At 43.2% G+C, this 20,889-nt stretch overlaps 1 protein-coding gene across 7 annotated transcripts in view; it reads left to right on the forward strand.

Moving 5' to 3' along the window:
• CPEB4 (cytoplasmic polyadenylation element binding protein 4) overlaps positions 1 to 20,889 on the forward strand; it is a 73,994-nt gene that overhangs the window by 42,041 nt on the left and 11,064 nt on the right. For 3 of the 7 annotated variants that reach the window (XM_060197174.1, XM_060197175.1, XM_007520825.3), the window contains exons 3-5: positions 16,150 to 16,323; positions 19,077 to 19,166; positions 19,547 to 19,665. In XM_060197174.1, the coding sequence (XP_060053157.1) occupies positions 16,150 to 16,323; positions 19,077 to 19,166; positions 19,547 to 19,665 (383 nt within the window). Of the gene's footprint in view, positions 1 to 4,220; positions 4,272 to 14,445; positions 14,470 to 16,149; positions 16,324 to 19,076; positions 19,167 to 19,546; positions 19,666 to 20,889 lie in introns of all 7 variants that reach the window. The other 4 variants (XM_007520823.3, XM_060197173.1, XM_016187172.2 and 1 more) reach the window with 3 other exon arrangements.

The raw sequence follows: 20,889 nt of genomic DNA on the forward strand, positions 1-20,889 counted from the left end.
GTGGATCTAAAAAGAGAGTTTCCTTCTCAGGGGAAGTGCACCAGAGAAAGATGAATCAGACAAGAGATTTGAGAAATAAAACTATTCCATTGGGAATAAAGAAAGGTGGGTTAGCATTCCACATAAGGGTGGTAGCTGGTGTTATCAACAACCTGATTTTTCCAAGATTTATTAATTGATTAGCGAGGCCGAGAGAGAACACATACGCGTCACTCGGGTACATGCGATACTGGGGTTGAACCCAGGGCCTCCTGCTTTTAATCTAAATCTCCAGCCACTGTGCCACCTCTCGGGTCCCAGTAGGCTGCTTTCCTGTGGAGCAGACTATGCAGAAAGGCTGATGTCAATCTGCATTCATTAGCAAAGAGAATTTTCGCACTGAAATGAAAGAATGAGTGTACGGACAATGTGGAAGCCTTGTGGAAGTCTCTGCAGTCCCCCACCACTTAGTGGACGCGCTCAGAAGATGTCCAGAAAGAAAGCGCCTTGAAGTGGCCACAGCACATGAAAAGAGGGGAAGACAGGTTAGGGGACTATTGCAAAAGCTTCAAAATAGTGGTTTTGGTTTTGGTTTGTTTGTTTGCTTTTTGCCACTAGGGTGATGGATCACTGGAGCTCAGGACCTGCATGAGGAATACACTGCTCCCGGCAGCCATTTCCCCCCCCCCCTTTTTTTTCTTTTTTAATTTGATAGAGAGAAATGGAGAGGAGAGCAGGAGATAAAGACAGGCACCTGCAGACCTGCTTCATCGCTTGTGAAGCCCCCCACACACACACACAGCTGGAGACTGTGGGCTTGGACCTGGGTCCTCACACATTATAAAGTCTGTACTACCACCTAGCATTCCCTCCCCCCTCCTTTTTTTTTTTTTTTTTTAATACCACTGACTCTGCTTTTAAGACTAAAGTGGAAGGCACTACTGATTATTTAACAAAATGACCCAGATGTATTTGCTTCTCAGAGGCCAAAGCCTGTCAGGAATCGTAAGTCCAGAATGAAAAAGGGAAAATCAGCATCACTCTTCAGAGTTCAGTTATGAACTTTGTCAGTGATTCAGCGGCAGCCCATTGTCCCAGCGGAAGGGTAGAAATTCCGTATTTAGACGGCCAAGGAGCAGAAAAAGTGTCAGAGGTCACCTAGCTTGGCAGGAGGAGTGGGAATCTTTTGGGTATGCTTTGAGGCACACTATGAGAACTTAGTGAAAGGACGTTTTGTGCCTACCAGGTTGAAACCATCTCCTTATCTCTCCCTCCTTGAAAGGTGCCCAACAGGTGAATTTCTGACGAGGTGAGAGGTGAGCTTGAGCTATGAACCCGGGCTGGCTGCTTTCGTGATTTGGTTTTTGGTCCTCATTGCTTACTGTCCTTTGGCATTGAATAAGAGGCATCATAATTCCCGCAGGGCAGTTGTGGTTTCAACTGGGATGTGAATGGTAAAAAGAAAAAAAAAAAAAAACAGCATAGTATATCTCCTTAGAAATCTACAAACAGTAGGCAGAATGTTATTTTTTTGTTGTTTGTTTTGTCATGTTAAGATGATATGGGACGGCTCTGTTCTGTCAGGGGCTGCAGTTTTTTTTTTTTTTTTTTTTTTTTTTTTGCCTCCAGGGTTATTGCTGGGCTGAGTGCCTACACCATGAATACACAGCTCCTGGAGGCCATTTTTCCCCTTTTTGTTGCCCTTGTTGTTGTAGCCTTGTTGTGGTCATTATTGTTGTTGATACCGTTCGTTGTTGGATAGAATAGAGAGAAATGGAGAGAGGAAGGGAAGACAGAGAGGGGGAGAGAAAGACAGACACCTGCAGACCTGCTTCACCACCTGTGAAGCGACTCCCCTGCAGGTGGGGAGCCGGGGGCTCGAACCGGGATCCTTACACTGGTCCTTGCGCTTTGCACCACATTCCTCCTTATATTTTTTCTGTGTTCTAGAGGGTGAAAGACAGAGAGGGAGGGAGAGGGAGAGAGAGAAGGAGGGAGGAAGGAGACTGGAGGAGAGACACCATAGCACTGCTGCACCTCTTTTCCTCTCCCCTTTCCTTAGCTCTCCTGTGGAGTGGCTGGGGCCGCATGCCCAGGTCCCCATGCATTGTATAGTGTGCACTCTACTGGCTGAGCTATCTTCTGGCTCCCAGAGCTGCAGAATTGATGTGCGTCTTCTGTTACAGACTGTTAAAGATGTCCTTTGAGTCAGTTGATTCAGAAACGGTCCTCCTTCCCTTCTGAATTTATAACAGTCAAGGTCACGTCCTTACTCTAGCTTCTCAAGTCTGTACTTTTTAAAAAGTGTGCTTGTGACAGGTCATGTGGTCTGGGCTTGTCACTGAAACAGCTCAGATGGAAGTCACTGCATTTGGAGACAGAGCTTGGTACATTATTTTCAGGAAGAAGCTGAAATATCACCACTAATTTTTACCTCCCCCCACCCCATCATCTCCTCTCTCTCTTCTTAAACGGGAGCAAGCTGGAGCTTGACGTTAGCAGCTTAACTAGCTGATTAATGATGAAGCTTTTGCTTGGGTTTTCAGTAATAGAAAACTCATGGAGTTCAAAGTTTACTTACGTGACTCTGTGTTTTGAGTATCAACTAGTGAAAACTCTTACCAGTAGGGAACAGTTTTTCTCTTTCCATGGTTTCAGTTACTGTTTTTTTGTTTTTCTTTGTTTGTTTGTTTTTGTGGAGGCTGTTTCAAAGTAGCTGGATTTTTGAGAGACTGAAGGATAGCCTGGGGCCTAGAGTTCCTCTATAGAACATTGTAGCTGTATGTACATGTAAGAGACGTCCATGGTGACTCTAGCTCCCACATTCATCGGTGGAACCAGACAGAGCCTTCCTCTCACCTTGAGAGGCTGACCACCGTCTCCAGCTGTGGAAGCATCTCTGCTTACCCACGTTTCTCTAGCCTCAGAGAGTCTGTTGTGGTTGGCTCTCCAGTGTCAGAGTTGAAGTTGCTGTATCTGATGGAATGCTCATAATGCTGAGTTAATGTGAGATCTCACATAACCCCTGTGACATAGAGTATTAGACGCTGGCAGACAGTAACCAGGCCATCAGGTTCCTCCACCCCAGTACTTAGGTGAGTAAGATTCCTTGAGGGCCCTTCCCCATTCTTATCCATGGGGTGGGTGTAGCTGGGCACAAATACAGAGACGTAAAATGCCACCACAGTGATTTTTTTATAACTCCCCCGTAACACGAGCTGCATGGCATGGAAGGATCTGCTGTCCGGACACCTCAGGTGGACATGGCAAAACTCTGCCTAACCGGAAATGTAATTCCTGACCAATGAAGGCTTCCTAGTACACTTGTCACCTGTTTGTGACGGCCACTTTGGGTGGTCATTCTAGTATCAAAACAAGGGTTTCTGAACCACTGCACATATGAAAGGAGCTGTTTTGCTGGAGGCATTGTGGTCCAGCCTTTGATCTTTTCTGTCATGGTGCAAGTCAAATGAAGTGGTTGCCTCCACCTCCAGTGCCAATTCCCCTAAATGTAGATCTAAACCACTAGTGTTTATCTACGTAGGCACTGTCCTGAGTCACGTGGAAAACCGTTACTGTTAATCACATACTAGTGGAAAGCACAAAAGCAAAACTAGGAGTCGGGCTGTAGCGCAGCGGGTTAAGCGCAGGTGGTGCCAAGCACAAGGTCCGGTGTTAAGGATGCCGGTTCGAGCCCCCGGCTCCCCACCTGCAGGGGAGTTGCTTCACAAGCAGTGAAGCAGGTCTGCAGGTGTCTGTCTTTCTCTCTCCCTTTCTGTCTTCCTCTCTGTTCTCCATTTCTCTCCATCTTATCCAACAATTACAGCAATAATAACAACAATAAAACAACAAGTGCAAGAAGAAGGAATAAATAAAAAAATATTGAGAAAAAAAAAGCACAAAACCATTCTCACATCTACAAGACCCTGAATGGAAAGGTTGTTGTCCTGAGCCAGCACTCCAGCATGGTGGCGTAAGGCAGACGACTTTGCATGGGGTTGTGGGGATGGAAAGACCTGGACAGCTCCTTACAAGGGAGATTTGCTTCTTTCCCTTCCACAGCCATGAACATGCCGATTGAAGCGTCCTCACACTCACTGTGTCATGAGCGCAGAGAAGTTTGATCCCATAACATAGCTTTGAAAATGTCATTCAAAGTGACTGATTCAACTCTGTATTTAAATTACGTTTAACCCATCTATGAAAAAATGAATTTAGTAACGGCCTTCTTTTACCTTCAGGTCGTCTAAACTATTCATACCCAGGATCCGATAGCTCTCTGCTTATTAATGGTAAGTGATAATCGATTTACCCTAGAGAAGCTCAAAGACTGACAAGTTAGCGCTTGGTGAGGGAACATGGCAGTTCCACCTCAATAGGTGGAGAAGAGATACTGGTTGCTCTGTAATCATAATTGCAAGTTGCTGTTGACTTATGACTAATTACTTTTCTTTGACATTGTGGCAGGGACTATTTAAAACTTTGGGAGCCAACTGATTCCCATTCTTGAAATTGGTGGCAATGAGAGAGAGAGAGAGGAAGAGAGAGAGAGGGAGAGAGAGAGAGGAAGAGAGAGAGAATCCCTAAAATGGGGCATTAAAAAAAATAACTTAAGCTAATGTTAGCTTTTGTAGAATGACCTTTGAAATGTCAACAATAAGAACAAAAAATTTTCCATGTAGTTGAAAAAAAACCTTTTCCAGGAAGAGAGATTGAGAGAGAGGCTAATCAGAGATCTGGAACCAGAAGAAGCAACCTAAGACCACAGTGCTTGACATTGCCAAGGGCAAGGCCAGTCAGTGCTTGCCGTCTGTCTAGTGAAAACAAGAACGAGGAGGCTCCACTGGTCTGTATGGTGGACTTCAGTAAGTGATCTTTGCCGATTCGAACTATTAGCAGTGTGCTGTTGATTTTTGTTCCATTTTGTTTTATGTGCACATGCTGCCGGAAACTAATTTCACAGGAAAGGAAGGGACATCTCCTTACAGAGGAACTACAGAACCAGAAAGATTCGATGTCATAGAACTGTGGCTTTAAAATGATTGAGTGGAACACAGAGGTTCTAACGCTTACCTTTTTTCTACGCCTTTGCTATTGACTATAGGTGTCAAATGTGTCTTCACAGAAGATAAATAGCTTTCACTAGCCAGAAACACATTCATTTTCATTCTCACCACCCCTCAAAAGTGGCTCCTGACTAAATAGCTATGTTCTCACCATTTGCAAAACTAAACCCAAAACCTTTACTCCTCTCCTGTGATGTGCTGGGAATGGGACTTTGAGCCTCATCTATGTGACACTGAAGTCCCTGTCGGTTAGTTAGTATTTGAAATCAATGGTTTGTAGAGGATTGTTGCTCTAGGAAGAATCAGAGGGAGGCTTGGTTGATGAGAGTTACTGAGTGTCTCAGCTCATCTGGAGAGCTGCGCTTCTAAAAAGGCTGCACGTATTCGCCAGACCTTGGTTTCTTCGTGCTGCCACTAGCAGCAGTGATACCCGATTATAATATTTCGGCAGACATGTGCAGCCTGAAAACACAGGTACCAGAGTGTGATCTTGCGTGATTCCGTCAACTCCTCTTTGCCCCAGTTTTCCCATGCGGTTACTACATCTGATCAATTGCCCTTGGGCTCCATCTTTGTTGAGGTGTGAAAAATCAACACTGGTGGGGAGAGGAGGAGCCCCTAAAGCTGAAGTGATCCCCCCCCCAACACTGCTTAGCTCTGGCTTATGATGGTGGTTCTGGGGATTGAACCTGGGACTTTGGAGCCTCTCAGGTATGAGAGTCGTTGCATGAGTCTGCTGTCTCCCCCACCCTGCCCTTAACTTTCTTCTTCTTTTTCTTCTTCTTCCTCTTCTTCTTCTCCTCCTCCTCCTCCTCCTCCTCCTCCTCCTCCTCCTGCTTCTTCTCCTCCTCCTCCTTCTTCTTTTTTTCCTGAAAAGTTGGTTATTGTGAGATCATTTTCTTTACTTGCCTAGGCAGATTTAATTGTTACACACATGGAAGTTCTATTTGTTAGAGAAGTGTACAGGCTGCGGTGGTTGTTGTCTCAAAACTGGAAGGGAAGGTAAAGCAGAAAGGGATTTTGAAGAAGGGCAACTTGGTTGGCTCCTCAGTCAGAAAGGACCCCAAGAGTGTGGGGTCATAAGTGACACACATGGTAGTTTTTCATGACGAACTCACAAGAACCAGAAGCCATGTGTGCATTTACATATAAGAAGGAATAAAGCTTCCAGGTAGAGACCAGCTTCTTAGTTTGCTCATAAACCCATCCCCTCTCCAACAGTCATGTCCCAACAGTAACAGAATTACTGCTTAAAAATCGGGTAGTTGAACCCCAATGTGTGGATAGAGAGATACTGCGATCGCTTCTTAGTGCCCCCCAATTTAGGTGTGGGTACGGCCCTCTCTCTTCAGTCAGGCTGAGGAAAGTGTCTTCTCTGGCGAGTGACTTCTAGAGATAAATGGATCTCGTGAAGGTGTTGACTCACTGCTCTGACCTAAGCTCAGTTTTTAAGGCTCCCCCACAAGGCAGAGCCGGTGTGATGCATCAAGAAAGATGCAGGGAGGACCCAGAGGTGTGACCCATCTTTTTAGATTGTGACCAGGACTAAATGCATGTAAATCACTTGGTATAGTAACTGACACACACTCAAGTGAAAATGATGTCAGTGTAAGTCTTTTTGGGGGCTAACAGGAGATTTATAAGGAAAAACCCAAAACAAACAAAGGTACAAAGATGTCAAAATGTCCCACATGCTGCTATTGGATATGGTTGAGATGGGCAGCCTAGAACCTACCATGTTCACTTTTCTTTTCTTTTCTTTTTACCAGAGCACTGCTCAACTCTGGATTATGGTGGTGCAAGGGATTGAACCTGGGACTTTGAAGCCTCAGGAACGAGAGTCTCTTATGCTATCTACCCCCACCACCATGTTCACTTTCAAATACATCCCCTGTGGCTTCTCCCATGTTTTTTTTCTTCTTCTTCTTCTTCCTCTTCCTCTTCCTCTTCTTCTTCTTCTCTCTCTCTCTCTCTCTCTTAATATTTATTTATTTATTCCCTTTTGTTGCCCTTGTTTTATTGTTGTAGTTGTTGTTGTTGTTGGATAGGACAGAGAGAAATGGATAGAGGAGGGGAAGACAGAGGGGGGGAGAGAAAGACAGACATCTGCAGACCTGCTTCACCACCTGTGAAGCGACTCCCCTGCAGGTGGGGAGCCGGGGCTTTAACTGAGACCCTTACACTGGTCCTTGGGCTTTGCGCCACATGCGCTTAACCCGCCACCGCCCAACTCCCTCCCTGTAAAACAGAAAACCAAAGCCTAGTCCAGTCCCTCGTGCTGCTTTGTTTTCATTATTCAGCTCCAGTACTCTGAGGAGATGTGCAGAGCCGTGTGCAGCTGTCCATCATAGTCTGTCCTGGTTTTCATAAAGCTTTCGAAAGGTGATTAATCAGATCGCCACTCTGCTTTGCTTCCACAGTAACTTCCCGAGCTTTTTGTTTCAAATCTCTGTCAAGTTGAAAGCTGCCTCTTGTTCTCTTGGCACAAAAAATATGGGACAAGTGTTTACTCTTTCTCGCGTGAACATTTGAATTCTGACTAGTTTTTATTGTAGGCCTCAATGGTAAAGGGTTTTTGTTTTTTTTTTTCTTTTTGAAAGAAGCAGGATTTGGGTCCTTAAAAAAAATTCCATCTAGCCTACTGACTTCAGCAGTTTGTGTTGGAATAATGTTGGAATTTGCATGAGCTAAGACAAAAAAAAGGGAGCCTCACTCGCCTGGCAGATCAGGGGATCAAATTACTCCCCCCTTTTTTTGACCGTGCTCAATCATCAGTTTTAATGCTCTGCAGTGACCTTCATATGCCACTGCAGGACTTTGGAGAGATCATCATTGTAACTCAATAAATAGTAACTGATAGCTGTGCTGAGAATGGTGTCCTATACACTCAAGGGGACTGGCCAGTTGATTGCTGCATATTAGTTGTAGAGATATTTTTTTGGTTTTTGAGAGATGAGATACTCTCCGGGAACATCTTTCCATTTTAAATGTATATATATATATATATATATATATATATATATATATATATATACTACTTTTGGTTGGCTGGGACATACACTGCCACAGACAGATTGGTTTAAACAAGTGTCTTGTTTTGTTTTGTTTCTTTCCAGTTTGGGGTGAAGGTTTCAGCTCTGTTGATGTCCTCTGAGGCCTTTCTCCTTGTCTTATCTTCTCTGCATCTTCACTATATGCCCCTCAAACATGTGTGTCCAGACTGCTCTCTGTAAGGACAGCGGTCACACTGGGTTAGAGCAGCCCCAGTGACCTCACTTAACCCTCATGGCCTCTTTAAAGATCCTCTTTCCAAGTGCAATCACATTCTGAGGTGCTTGGGGTGGGGTGGGGTATCAGGGTTTTCAGAAAGGGACACAATTTTTTATCCCAGGCCTTCTGTAAATCTTACACAATAGGGATGCTATGCAGGTGTGTGTGTGTGTGTGTGTGTATTATGTCATATAATTATAGGTAACAGTAATAGTTTCTCTATACCAGTGAGTTAGGATATCCATTACTTGTTTGAAAAGCAAGCCTGAGGCCATATTTGCTAATTCTTCTGACATGTTTTGGTTTATCTCTGAGAAAGGTTGAAATCAGACCAAGTGATAAATCTCGCTTTTATCCACCTTGAAGCTTTCTTTTGCCTGAGAAAACTAACACCCAGCCCTGAAAGTGCCAGTGGACTTTGCTCTCCCCAGCCTCCCACTCCAGGGTGTTAGCCTTTAGGATTAGGTTTTTAATAGGTTCATGTATGTATTTTCTCCCCTCTGCAAATGTCTTTGGCTTAGAGGCATCAATGACAATATTTGCTTGTCCCAAGAGGAAGAATCAGCAAGAGATCTTTCCAAAGATTAGCATGAAACAGCATTTCTTAATTATAGTCCTTTGGAATGAAAGGAGGGGGATTGTTTGCTGAGGGGGGCTGGGGTGGGGGTTAGGGGCAGAAGTCTAGAAGACGGGAGGTTATCATTTACCCAGGAGAAATGGAGATGGTAGCTGTGTATAATATCGTATTTGTCGCCACAGTAAGGAGCCTGCTGAATGATCCCTTTGTGAAAAAGATAATGTGAGAACATGCTGTCAGTTCTGAAGTGTTGAGCAGTTGGCAGCACTGGGGTAAGAAGAAAAGCTGAGGGCTGCTGTGGAAGCCCAAGAACCTCTGGTCAGTTTGTTCTTGAGGAAGGGCGTTTGTTGGTGGACTCCAGCTTGACCCACGCAGGCAGGAGGAAGTCTTTTATCTGGGGTTCTTTGCTCTTCTCTCCTCAGCTGCTCACTTCTCTAAATCAGAAACCAAACCGAGGGTTCCGGGATGTGCCTGAGGGAGAGTTAGATTCCCTGCTCGGCACCCAGACACCTTTTCACGAAGCGTGGTCTCCAGGCTGCAGCATACCTTGCCAGTGCCCTCTGCTGTACTGGCGAACCAGGCATACCACAGGCTGATGTGACCTGGGAACTTCTCGAAGTGCGAAGCACAAGAGGTCCAAGAGTTTTGTGGCCTGTGGGCCCCTTAACTCAGGGCTTGGCGTTTGAAATAATTCAGAAATGATCTGCTGCCTCTGTGGAATTGTGTACCTTGGTCTTTTGTCATCAGTGTCTGCTCCTGGGTTCTGCCATCTTGACTCATTTGTCAGCAGACTGAACTCCTCTTCACTTCGCTTCTGATCTATATCTTTTTTTAAGTTAAAATGCCACTGATTTGACTAATCCCACAACATACTTCTTTTTTTTTTTTGTCTTTGCTACTGGAGAAAACACTCCCTTGATAACATCTTTTAATCTGGGCTGCCTTGTTTTCCCAGACAGGACTGCTGTTTGCCTGTGCAGCATGGGGGCAGGGAGAGGTGGCATGGCTCCAGGACCCTAAACATGCTCGACTCCCTTACTGCAGTACAGCCTGGGGACAGTTCACCCCTCGTCGCCTGTAGTTCCTCAGAACTGATGAGGTGCTGTGACGACGGAGGAAAAGATTCTTGACTCTATCACTAGTTGATTTTGCTGGAAGTACCAAGAAGACAAAGAAGGATCTTTTAATAGAGGTAGATTTATAGCGTACATAATAACTCTAGATAGTATAGAAAGAGTAAAACAGGGAGTCGGGCGGTAGCACAGCGGGTTAAGCACAGGTGGTGCAAAGCACAAGAACCGGCATAAAAATCTTGGTTCCAGCCCCCGGCTCCCCACCTGCAGGGGAGTCGCTTCACAGGTGGTGAAGCAGGTCTGCAGGTGTCTGTCTTTCTCTCCCCCTCTGTCTTCTCCGCCTCTCTCCATCTCTCTCTGTCCTATCCAACAATGACGACATCTGTAACAACAACAATAATAACTACAACAATAAAAACAAGGGCAACAAAAGGGGAATAAATAAAGAAACAATTTTAAAAAGAAAGAAAAAAATGGGGAAAGCCCTTCTTCCCCCCCCCCTTTTTTTTTTTTTTTGCTCATATGTTGTTGTAGTTTAAAAATTAGTTTAATGAATAGTTCTACTTTTTTTTTTTCTTTAATGGCCACCAGGGTTCCTGCTGGGGCTCTCTGCCAGTACTACAAATCCACTGCTCCCAACTGCCTTTTTTTTCTTTTGTTTTTCCATTTTTTTAAATTTTTTTATTTATAAAAAAGAAACATTGACTAAACGATAGGATGAGAGGGGTACAACTTCACACAGTTCCCACCACCAGTTCTCCATATCCCATCCCCTCCCCTGACAGCTTTCCTATTCTTTATCCCTCTGGGAGCATGGACCCAGGGTCATTGTGGGATGCAGAAGGTGAAGGTCTGGCTTCTGTCATTGCTTCCCCGCTGAACTCCATTTTTTTTAATAGGGTAGTTAGAAATTGAGAGGGGATAGAGACACCTGTAGGTAGGGAGCTGGGGCTCGAACCCAGGTCTGTGTGCACTGTAATGTGTATCCTCAGCTGGGTGCACTGCCACCCGGGCCCATATTTTCATGTCTTTATAGGTTTCACTCATAAAGGAATATACAATACATACTTACTTCACCTCATACAAGTATTTCTTGGGAGATCAGTAGGTATTAGTACATGGAAAAATGCTAATTAAAAATTCCATACATCCATTACTAGATATTTCTCTTCACAAATCGATCCCTGCTATGAGTCTTCTTCTTCTTCTCCTCCTCCTCTTCCTCCTCCTCCTCCTCCTCCTCCCCCCTCCCCCTCCCCTCCCCTCCCCCTCCCCCTCTTCGCTATAAGTGTCACAGCAATGGGAAAACGCATTTTTAAGAGCTAAGTACTAATCTTGTAGCCTTTTTGAAAGACTAGCATCTCAAACTAGTGGACTTTTTAAGAGGGGGAATTCAGTAGTAACTAGAGAGTATCTGTAATCATTTCTGTGAAGACATTTTTATAAATAAAATATTAATCAGCAGATCTAATGGCAGCACACATCCGGGAATTATACACATTTATAGCCGTGACGTCTGCAGCCTCCTCAGTCTAAAATCAAGTTAGGCTTTGACAGATCACCACTAAGAAAGAACATAAATAAAAGTAGATAAACATAAATAATAATTATTTGAAGTCTGATAGCAGCGGGAGGACTTAGTGGTCATGATGGAGGTTTTTTGCGGTGTTTTGACACTGAGTACACTTCATTAATGGGAGGCAAACTCTGAGCAGAGTCTATCCTGGCTACCTGTTTTCCACACTGTGCATTTCTGTAAACATAATTCCAGTTCTTTGTGAAAACGTGCCACTTCCTTGGATGTTTGAGAAACACCAAACAACACACAATACTCAGGCCTCAGGAGACTTAGAAATGTGACATTTTCCTCAGGAAACTGGGGAGGGTCTGTGTTATGACTGTTTTGCCATACCTGTGCTGAGTGCAGTTTGAAATAGGTGAGAAACAGGTACTTAGCTTACTGTGTCCTTCACAAGGGGTAACAGTAAACCATGTTTGGGTTTACTGGCTTCTATTTGCAGAGACTTTTTCATACTATGTATTTTGCTGAGTTTGTCTTATGTCAAGATTTTTTAAATTAAAAATAATGTATTAGCAGCATTATATGATAATTAGAAATGAAAAATTTAAACAGTCTTAATTTTTTGAGGGGTACTAACTTGTACTCATTTATACAATATTAAAACAAAACAAAAAAAAAGAGCGGGGGTAGGTAGCATAATGGTTATGCAAAGAGACTCTCATGACTGAGGCTCCAAAGTCCCAGGTTCAATCCCCCACATCACTATAAGCCAAAAGCTGAGCAGTGCTCTGCTCTGCTTAAATAAATAAATAAATAAATAAGGCACTGTAGGGGCCAGGTGGTGTGGCACACATCTTTGAGAACACATGTTACAATGCACAAGGACCCGTGTGCAAGCCCCCAGTCTCCACTTGCAGGGGGAACGCTTTGCAAGTGGTGAAGCAGAACTGTAGGTGTCTCTGGTTCTGTCCCTTTCTACTTCCCACTTCCTTTCAATTTCTGGCTGTCTCTAGCCAATAACTAAATAAAGATAATAAGAAAAAGTCAAAAAGAAAAGAAAAGAGCAGTGTACAACTATAACCTGCTTTCCCTTGAAATGAACCTCGAAATTTCACTAGGAAATACTTCACGTATTTTGTGAGACCATTCAAATCTGAAAGTATACATTTAGAATATACTCTACATGTGTTTGAAACATCGAGAGTATTTGATCTGGAAAACACTGAAAGTATTTGATACCTACTTTTGATGTAAAACTCGACTCACATCTGAAATAATTTTTGCAACTGCCTGCTGTCCTCAGAGATCCTGGCAGTGTCAGTCAGCTTCGTAAGAAGGACAGAGCCAAGAGTTTCAAATCCCCATTTCCCTGACTCCCTTGTTTGGAAGCTTAGAGGATTCTTAGACAAGCATCTGCTTTTGTGATACTGTCTGTCAGACTGATGAAGTGAGCGAGTATCATCCCCTGCCCCCAACTCAAGATGTGCGATGGTGGGAAACAACTTCGAAGGGAGAATTTATGTCACTTTAATCCGTTTGCTCAAGCTGTTTCCTGTAATTCAGTGCTCTGTTGTCAAGGTAGAAAAGTATTCTGGTGCGAAGCATAACCTCCTTTCCGGAAATGTACACGTGATCTTCTGAGTTGTACTTATAACCTGTACATACATAGCATTCAAATGAAAACCCTTGCCAGTTTGTGTAGTGATTTCTTAAAAGCCTTACACCTTCTAACGGGAAAGGCTATCCCAGCATCCTCTTGAAACCAAAGTTCCCACCTGTTCCAGATGCTTCTGCTCCAGACCCTTTTTCTGAACATTACAACACCCCAGACTGAGGCATTGCCAAGTCACTCCCTGACTCTTAATCAGAACCACTTTATTCTGCTTGCAGCTGGCACATTCCCTCTCCCTCTCCCTCTCCCTCTCTCTCTCTCTCTCCCCTTCTCTCTCCTCCCCTCTTCTCCCCCTCCTCTCCTCCTCTCTCCTTTCCTCCTCTTTCTCCCCCCCTCCCTCCCTCCCTCTCTCCCTCCCTCCCTTCTTCCCCCTCTCTTTCTCTCTCACAGTTATACTTGTTACATCAGTAGGCCTGTGAATGTCATTCTTTGCTTCAGTGACCATCTGGCCTTCAGGGTTGCAGGTACCATATAGTCAAGACGATGTGTTATCTGTCTGCAGTACCAATACTGCAGTAAGCAATACCGGACACTCAAGAAATTCTTCTTAAACAGAACTGAACTTGGACAAGCTGGGCTCAGAAATGCCAGTTTATATATTAGGGGAGACTTTTTCAAGTTTGTATTGGCGTCTCCTGGGCAGTCAGATGTAGACGCTTAGATGGATGGATTCTGTACTTTGCTCTTTTTCTTCTTGGCTGGAGCTCACTTAGTGATGAAATACCAAACCTTTTACCTTGAAATATTTGGAACATGGCAGAAGATTCAGTTAGATAAGGTTGAAAGGAAGTTTTTGAATCACCTAAAGATTTTGTTGCTTAAAATGTTTTCTGTTAGGGATTAGTTGTGAAATAATGTAAAACTGTTATTTATCCTGACATGGTGAAAAACTTGCAAGTTAAATTAATACTTACTGGGCAGATAGTTATCTGTGCATTCTAAAAGAAAAGATTCTTATAGTAGAAATGAGTTTAGACATGTCCTCTACTCCTTTAATTCTTAAATGGTTTGGACATTGGGTGACAGTTACAGCAAAAAAAAAAAACTTCCCTTCAAAAAAAGTTCAATGTAGCTTTACAGTAGCCTTGAAGAACTTGAGAAAGCGTTAATTTGACCTCTCACCACCCAAATTCATTGCCTTTGAAACAAAATTATACATAGCCACTTTCTTTTTTCTTTTCTTTTTTTTTTTTTTTTTAGTTTTGAAAGCTATAGTAGATAAAATCACAGTTGATTCTTTTGACAATGTTTGAAAGGTTTTTTTTTTTTTCTCATTTGACATGCAGCAAGGACATATGGGCGAAGGAGAGGTAACACCATTGTTTCTCACTTTTGAATGTCTCAGTTATATTTGGAGAGAACCCACGTTTGCTCCCTTTCTAACCCTGTGGAGAAGAGGAAGAGGGGACTGGAAGGGAGTTTTTGACCCAGACATATGATAGACATTCTGATTTGAAAGCATCTATCAGCTCTGTAGAAATTATCAGAATGGTCAAATTTACATTGGAATGAAAATATTCTTGTAAATTCGACTGATTAATACCCTGTCTTCCTTTCTGAAAGGAATTTGTTAGGAGAAAAAAAAAATAAGAATCTTTCAAAAAGGAAAATAGAGTCTTGATTGATCTCAAAATCCCTGATCATATTGTCAGCTTGATTATACCTGGGCATCTATGTCTACTGTTTTCAACAAGCAAACATGACATAAAGTTTGCTGTGAAGTGACAATAGCCACATGAATGACTGTGTCCATAGAATGCAGACACTGAGTGGGAAAGCTCTAGAGAATTTTAAAGAATCATTTCCTAGAGGTACAGGGGAAAAAAATTATCTTTACCCCACCTGTGATACTTTTGCCTCTTTATAAGAAAGTCAGTTAAACCCCTCAGTTTTAAGATGTAAGACAGTTTTGATGATGACCCGAGAAATGACCTCCAATTCCACAGTGACAGTTTGCCTGTCTTGCGTCAGTCTTGGAGTTCTAGGGCAAATTCATCAGTTATACAATCATTATTTATTGTTTAAGAATGAAAGTTGAAAGGAGGACAAATGTAACACTACCAAGGGGCCCTGGGACATTTGGAGCATTATTGGAAGTGATAGACGAACCCAACAAGTGGCCAAGGGGTACTTTGAGAGATTGTGTAGTTAGTTACTCACAGCTCTGTGCCACAGTTTAGGGTGTCAAAGTTTGTATGTTTGCTGTCAGACAGCGTGGGGGAGAGAGTACAAGCACATTGTCACCTCTGGTCTCTCTTTAGATATTCAGCACGATGGGGTATCAATATCAGTCTCAATGCCTAGAGCTTCACGTTAGCTAGTACCTGAGCAGCTGGCAGTTAGTCAGCTGAAAGAAAACAGAGCTTAAGCAAACCTAAAAACCTTAAAATCTGACTTGACCTTAAACAACAAGTTCTATCACGTCATCGTCTTGATCCCGCGCCAGGAAGTTGGATAGTCATTTCCACTGGGTTTGGACTATATCCCATGAGTTAAGGTAAACTAAGTTAAGTAGTCATTCTGAAACTGGGGCTTGTTCTTCTTAAGTAGAATCCTTGGAGGAAATCGTGTGGGCTATATGATTTCGTCTTTGAAATATTTCTTTTTGAATTTAAGTGATCTAACATCTGACAGTCAAATGTACTAGGTAATCCCCAAACCTGACTTGCTGGTGGCCTTGGGGCCCTGCCAACCGCTTTCCAAAGACTGTTCTTTCCTACTGTGCTTCCTTTCACCTCAGCGAAGTTTCTGGATCCCAGTGGGGTAGCTGAGCAGACCTCTCTCCACTCCTGCACACACACACCTCCAGCTAGTTGGAGCTTGAAGGCAACTGAACTCCCAGAGCATGCCCAGGGGTCCCGTTGGGTAGTCACTGAGAAAGTGAACTTAGCAGTGCTGACTGTGCCACACCCCTTGTCTTTTGTGCAGGATAGCCCAGGAGTAGCAAGGAGCATTTCCTGTTAGTTTTTTCTCCCTGCTTTCTGTTCCAGGTCAGTCCTCACTGTTTCCAATGGAAGATGGATTCTTGGATGATGGCCGCGGGGATCAGCCTCTTCACAGCGGCCTGGGCTCCCCTCACTGCTTCACTCACCAGAATGGAGAAAGAGTGGAGCGTTACTCGCGCAAGGTGTTTGTGGGCGGACTTCCTCCAGACATCGATGAAGGTGTGTTTAGAGACCCGCTGGCCTGATACCCCTGTCTGTGGTGTGGATTAGGGAACTCACAGGCTGTGGTTGTCACCACTGTGTTAATAATCTTCCCTGGCTCCAGATTTTCTCTTTTGAAGATTATCTCTTTATCAAGTATCTAAGATTCATTCTCAGAAGTTGAGGCTGGGTGGGCAGGACTTCAGGAACCAGGCAACACAAGTGTGTGGATACTCAGTGTAGATGGGTGAAGTCAGTGGAAAATGTCCCAGGGATTCTGTTGTGGGCACACTTAGGTGCTAACTGCTTGTTTGCTTGTTTGTTTTTGGTCTGTGTGTTGCTTTTTGCCAAGTTCAATTATACCTTCTCCTTCCTCATTTTTTGAGTGCCCATAGACTCATACTGGATTGCTTAAAAATTAAGGGGGGTGGGGGCACGGATTGTGACGCGCATCAACCATGTGCAAGAAGTCTGGTTCAAGCCTCCACTCTCTGCCTGCAGAAGGGGAAGCATCATGAGGGGAGAAGCAAGACTGCAGATGTTTCTTTCCCTGTCCCTCTCCTCAACAAGCAAAACAGCCTACAGTTGCACTACAAAAAAGAGAACCTTAAGAATTAAACCACGTTGTAATTTTTCATTTCTCTATTGGGGGATTAACGTTTCACAGTCTACAGTAAATATGATAATAGCTTGTACATGCATGTGATTTTTCACTTGTTCAACATTTACCTACTTTCAGAATGCCACGCAATGCTCTTAGAGTTGCTTACGGTAGAAAGCAAGAGAGAAAGTCCCTGCTTGGTGGTCTGGGAGGTGGATAAAGCACTGGACTCTCAAGCATGAGGTCCCGAGTTTGATCCCTGGCAGCACACGTACCAGAGTGATATCTGGTTCTTTCTCTCCTCCTATCTTTCTCATTAATAAATAAATCTTTAAAAAAAGAAAGAAAGAAAGTCCCTGCTTGCATAGGCTTTTCATTTTAGATTTGAAATATGTAAACAGGCAAGGAAGTATCACAAGAATAAGTGTTACAGAAAACACACAAACAAACAACAACAACAAAACTGTGCCATGATACAGTGATCACTGATGCCGAGAACTTCAATTCTGTGGTTCAGGAAATCTTTTTGAGAAGGTGTTATTGGAGCTGAGACATGAGCAAGAAGCCAGCCATTCAAGGTTTAAAGGGCTTGATGTCTAGCCACAGTTATTCACCTCTGGCTCTAAGGAATCCTAAGCAAAATCAGGTTCCAGACTACGGAGTAACTATCACTGGCTGTTTATTCTTCTCACTTCTTTTAACTTGAGTTCCTGGTTGGAAATGGAAATCAATGTATATTAGAGAGGACTTGATATTATAGAGAATAGAACAGTTTTTTCTGGAAAAAAAAAAAAGTTTAGGAGGTCTAGTGACTAGGGTCAGTAATTTCTTACGTAGGTGGAAATCAAATAAATTGAGCCACGTGATTATTCTTAACATGACCAACCTTTAGGGAGATTGAGACAGAAAAGTCTTCCAAAAGTTAAAGATTGAACTAAGCTCAGGATGTTTGTTTGTTTTGAATCACCAATGAAATGTCTTGCTAAAAGCATGCCAGAATTTCAGGCTAGACTGAGTTTCTATCCTGTCCTCTAAGGTCACAGCTTCTGTCCAAGGCATCCTTCCTGTGCCCACCATCTGTTCCCAGTATAATTGTAAACTCGTAGATGTGGCCTTCTCTTTTCATTGACTGAAATACTTGTTTTTGCTACTATCATAAATTCCAGGTTTTCTGGCATAAGGTAAACATTATTTTAAAGATTGATTTGTTTTCATGCGAAAGAAAGAGAGAAACAGATACCATAATGCTAGCCAGTTCTGCTATATGGTGGTGCTGGGGATTTAACCTGGAGCCTTGGAGCCTGAGGCATTTAAGTCTGGTATGGGATGCTTCACTGTCTCCCTGGCCCTAAGGTAAAATATTTAGCCTTCCTAAGCTCCAGGTGCTCTTTAATAAATAAATTAAGCATACATACACACACACACACACACACACACACACACACACGAAGAGTAGAATTTTTTTCTGATCTTGCTTGGAATAAAAACCTTCTCTGGCATACATAGTCTATATCTTTTGAAAATTACTGCCCACTTTGAAATAATACAGTTCCTAATGCTTTTAGCAACACAAGTGAATTTGGCCAATTTGGTTAAAAAAAAAAAAGTGGTTTAAACTACACATTTTATTTTCTAAATATCTTTAGTCACCCAAAGAAACCAGGACCTCTTGTGGGGAGAAATGGCTAGGACTGGGCAGGGAAAAAAATGAGAACTTGGAGTTCCTTCCTGGGTCAGAAAATAGGGGATCACTGGATGAATGTCTGGGTTAGGTCAGTAGGGTAGAGGAAGTGACCAAATCAGGGGTCACTCGGGTACAAAGAGAGCATCAACAGATGTGAACAAAGAGGGAGGACTTAGCACTTGTTGGAGAAAGTGGGCTCACACTGCTATAAATCAGGAGGCAAAGTTTTCCTAACTGTCCAACATTAACTAGCCAACGTCCCACAGAGGCTTAATGCCTACATATGTACAAGTGGGAGGAGAGGGAGAGGAGGAGGAGGAGGAGGAAGAAGAAGAAGAAGGGGAAGCAGATGTGAACAAACATTCACAGCTGGAAAAGCCAGACTCTGGGGACAGGAGGTCATTGTCCTCATAGATAGTTTTGAAAACTGCTTCCCCCATGTGACTGTAGAACTATGTCAACACTCTTCTGCTTTGTTCCCATTAGATGAGATCACAGCCAGTTTCCGTCGCTTTGGCCCTTTGATCGTGGATTGGCCACATAAAGCAGAGAGCAAATCCTACTTTCCTCCTAAAGGTAATTTTCAGTCTTTTCTGGATGTGTCCAGCAGGTCCATACTGGCTCAGTGTCACGTAGCCTTTTATAAGTCTCTGGAATACGCCCGAATTCAATTGACGTCCCCCCCCCCAAGTTTCTGTATAGTCTCTGCCTGACAGATTTCCAAGTGAGATCTGACTTTACTCTAAAAACCTGTCATACAGCCATAGCAAAGTAAATTTATATTGATATTATAAGACTTCTGATAGAAATATTAATTTTCAAGTTCTTTTTTTTTTCTTCTTTGCTGTTCTTTTTTCCTTCCTTAGTTTTATGCTTTCTTTCCCTTAAAGATTACAAAGAAAAGAAAAAAGTGTTTTGTTTTGTTTTTTTTTAATCTCTCTTTTCTTTTTGGTCAGGCTATGCATTCCTGCTCTTTCAAGATGAAAGCTCTGTGCAGGCTCTCATTGACGCCTGCATTGAAGAGGACGGGAAACTCTACCTGTGTGTATCCAGCCCCACCATCAAAGACAAGCCAGTAAGTGTCACCTGCCATGAAAGTGACTTCCTGCTTTCTCTTGCACTCATCAGCTCTGTTCAAAGCCCTCTGACATCTTGGGGTGTCTGATCATTGGCACATTTGTAAATGGAATCCAAAGCTGTTTGATTGTCCAGCTCCTGACACTGACATTCTCTGTGCCTGTGTCGTCATCCTGACACTGATCGTTTTAGCTAATCAGAACACTGATACATCTTCAGTAACAGCAAACTTCCTTTGCATCGCGCATTTGATGAAGCAAGTACATCCCCTCTGAATAACCAAACGCAAATCACGAATCTCTACATCGCTTCTCTCCTTTCTCTCGGCCAATATTTTACTCTCACGACCATCGTAAAGCTTGGCTTCTGACACTCTCTCAGTAAAGTGAATTATGTTTTTAATGTTTTCTTTATTTGGGCTAGAGACAGAACTTGAGAAGGAGGAGGGAGAGAGAGAGAGAGAGACACCTGCAGCCCTGCTTCATAGCTTGTGAAGCTTCCTTTCTGTAGGTGGGGACCGACTAGAGCTTCAAACCTGGGCCCTTGCACACTGTGATGTGAGCCCTCAAACAGGGGCACCACCACCTGGCCCCTAATTTTTTTTTTCTGTATCATAAAATTTAGCCTTTAGGAATAATGGCTGACCTATTTTGATGAATCTGTCAAATCAACAATTATGGCCCAGCCAGCACTTAGTGTAGACTGGACTCATCAGTCAAAAAATGGAGCACTGCCTAGCACCTCGAGGCTGTTCTAGGCTTCCTGCGAGTTAGGCCCTTTCTGCCAGACTTGTTTATCTTCTGCCAGCCCCCATGTGGATGTAAACTTGGGAGCCCCGATCTAAGGGTCTGTTGGTATGCATGTGAGGGCTAGCCCCCAAATGCAGACAATAAGGATGAGGTGTGTGCTTCGTGGTTGACTAAACTAATAAATGAACACACAGAAGTGGCTTATTAACATGTTTGCTGTGAACTTCATCAATGTCTCTGCTTGGCAATGCTTTCTGAAATACTGTAACAGATCTGTTAGTGTGCTGCTGATCACCGAATCCCATTCCAGGTTTAAATTCTATTGCTATCAAAGGATTGAGTAGATTAGAGGCTCAAAGAAGCTTTTGAAAAAGTGAATTAATTTAGAGGTCATTAAGGATCTATTAAGTAATTGTGTATACGATAGGCAGTTAAAATTGTTTTTTTTTTTCATTGCCACCAAGATTGCTATT

Source organism: Erinaceus europaeus, chromosome 9 (genome assembly GCF_950295315.1).
Source record: "Erinaceus europaeus chromosome 9, mEriEur2.1, whole genome shotgun sequence".
NCBI classification, from domain to species: domain Eukaryota; kingdom Metazoa; phylum Chordata; class Mammalia; order Eulipotyphla; family Erinaceidae; genus Erinaceus; species Erinaceus europaeus.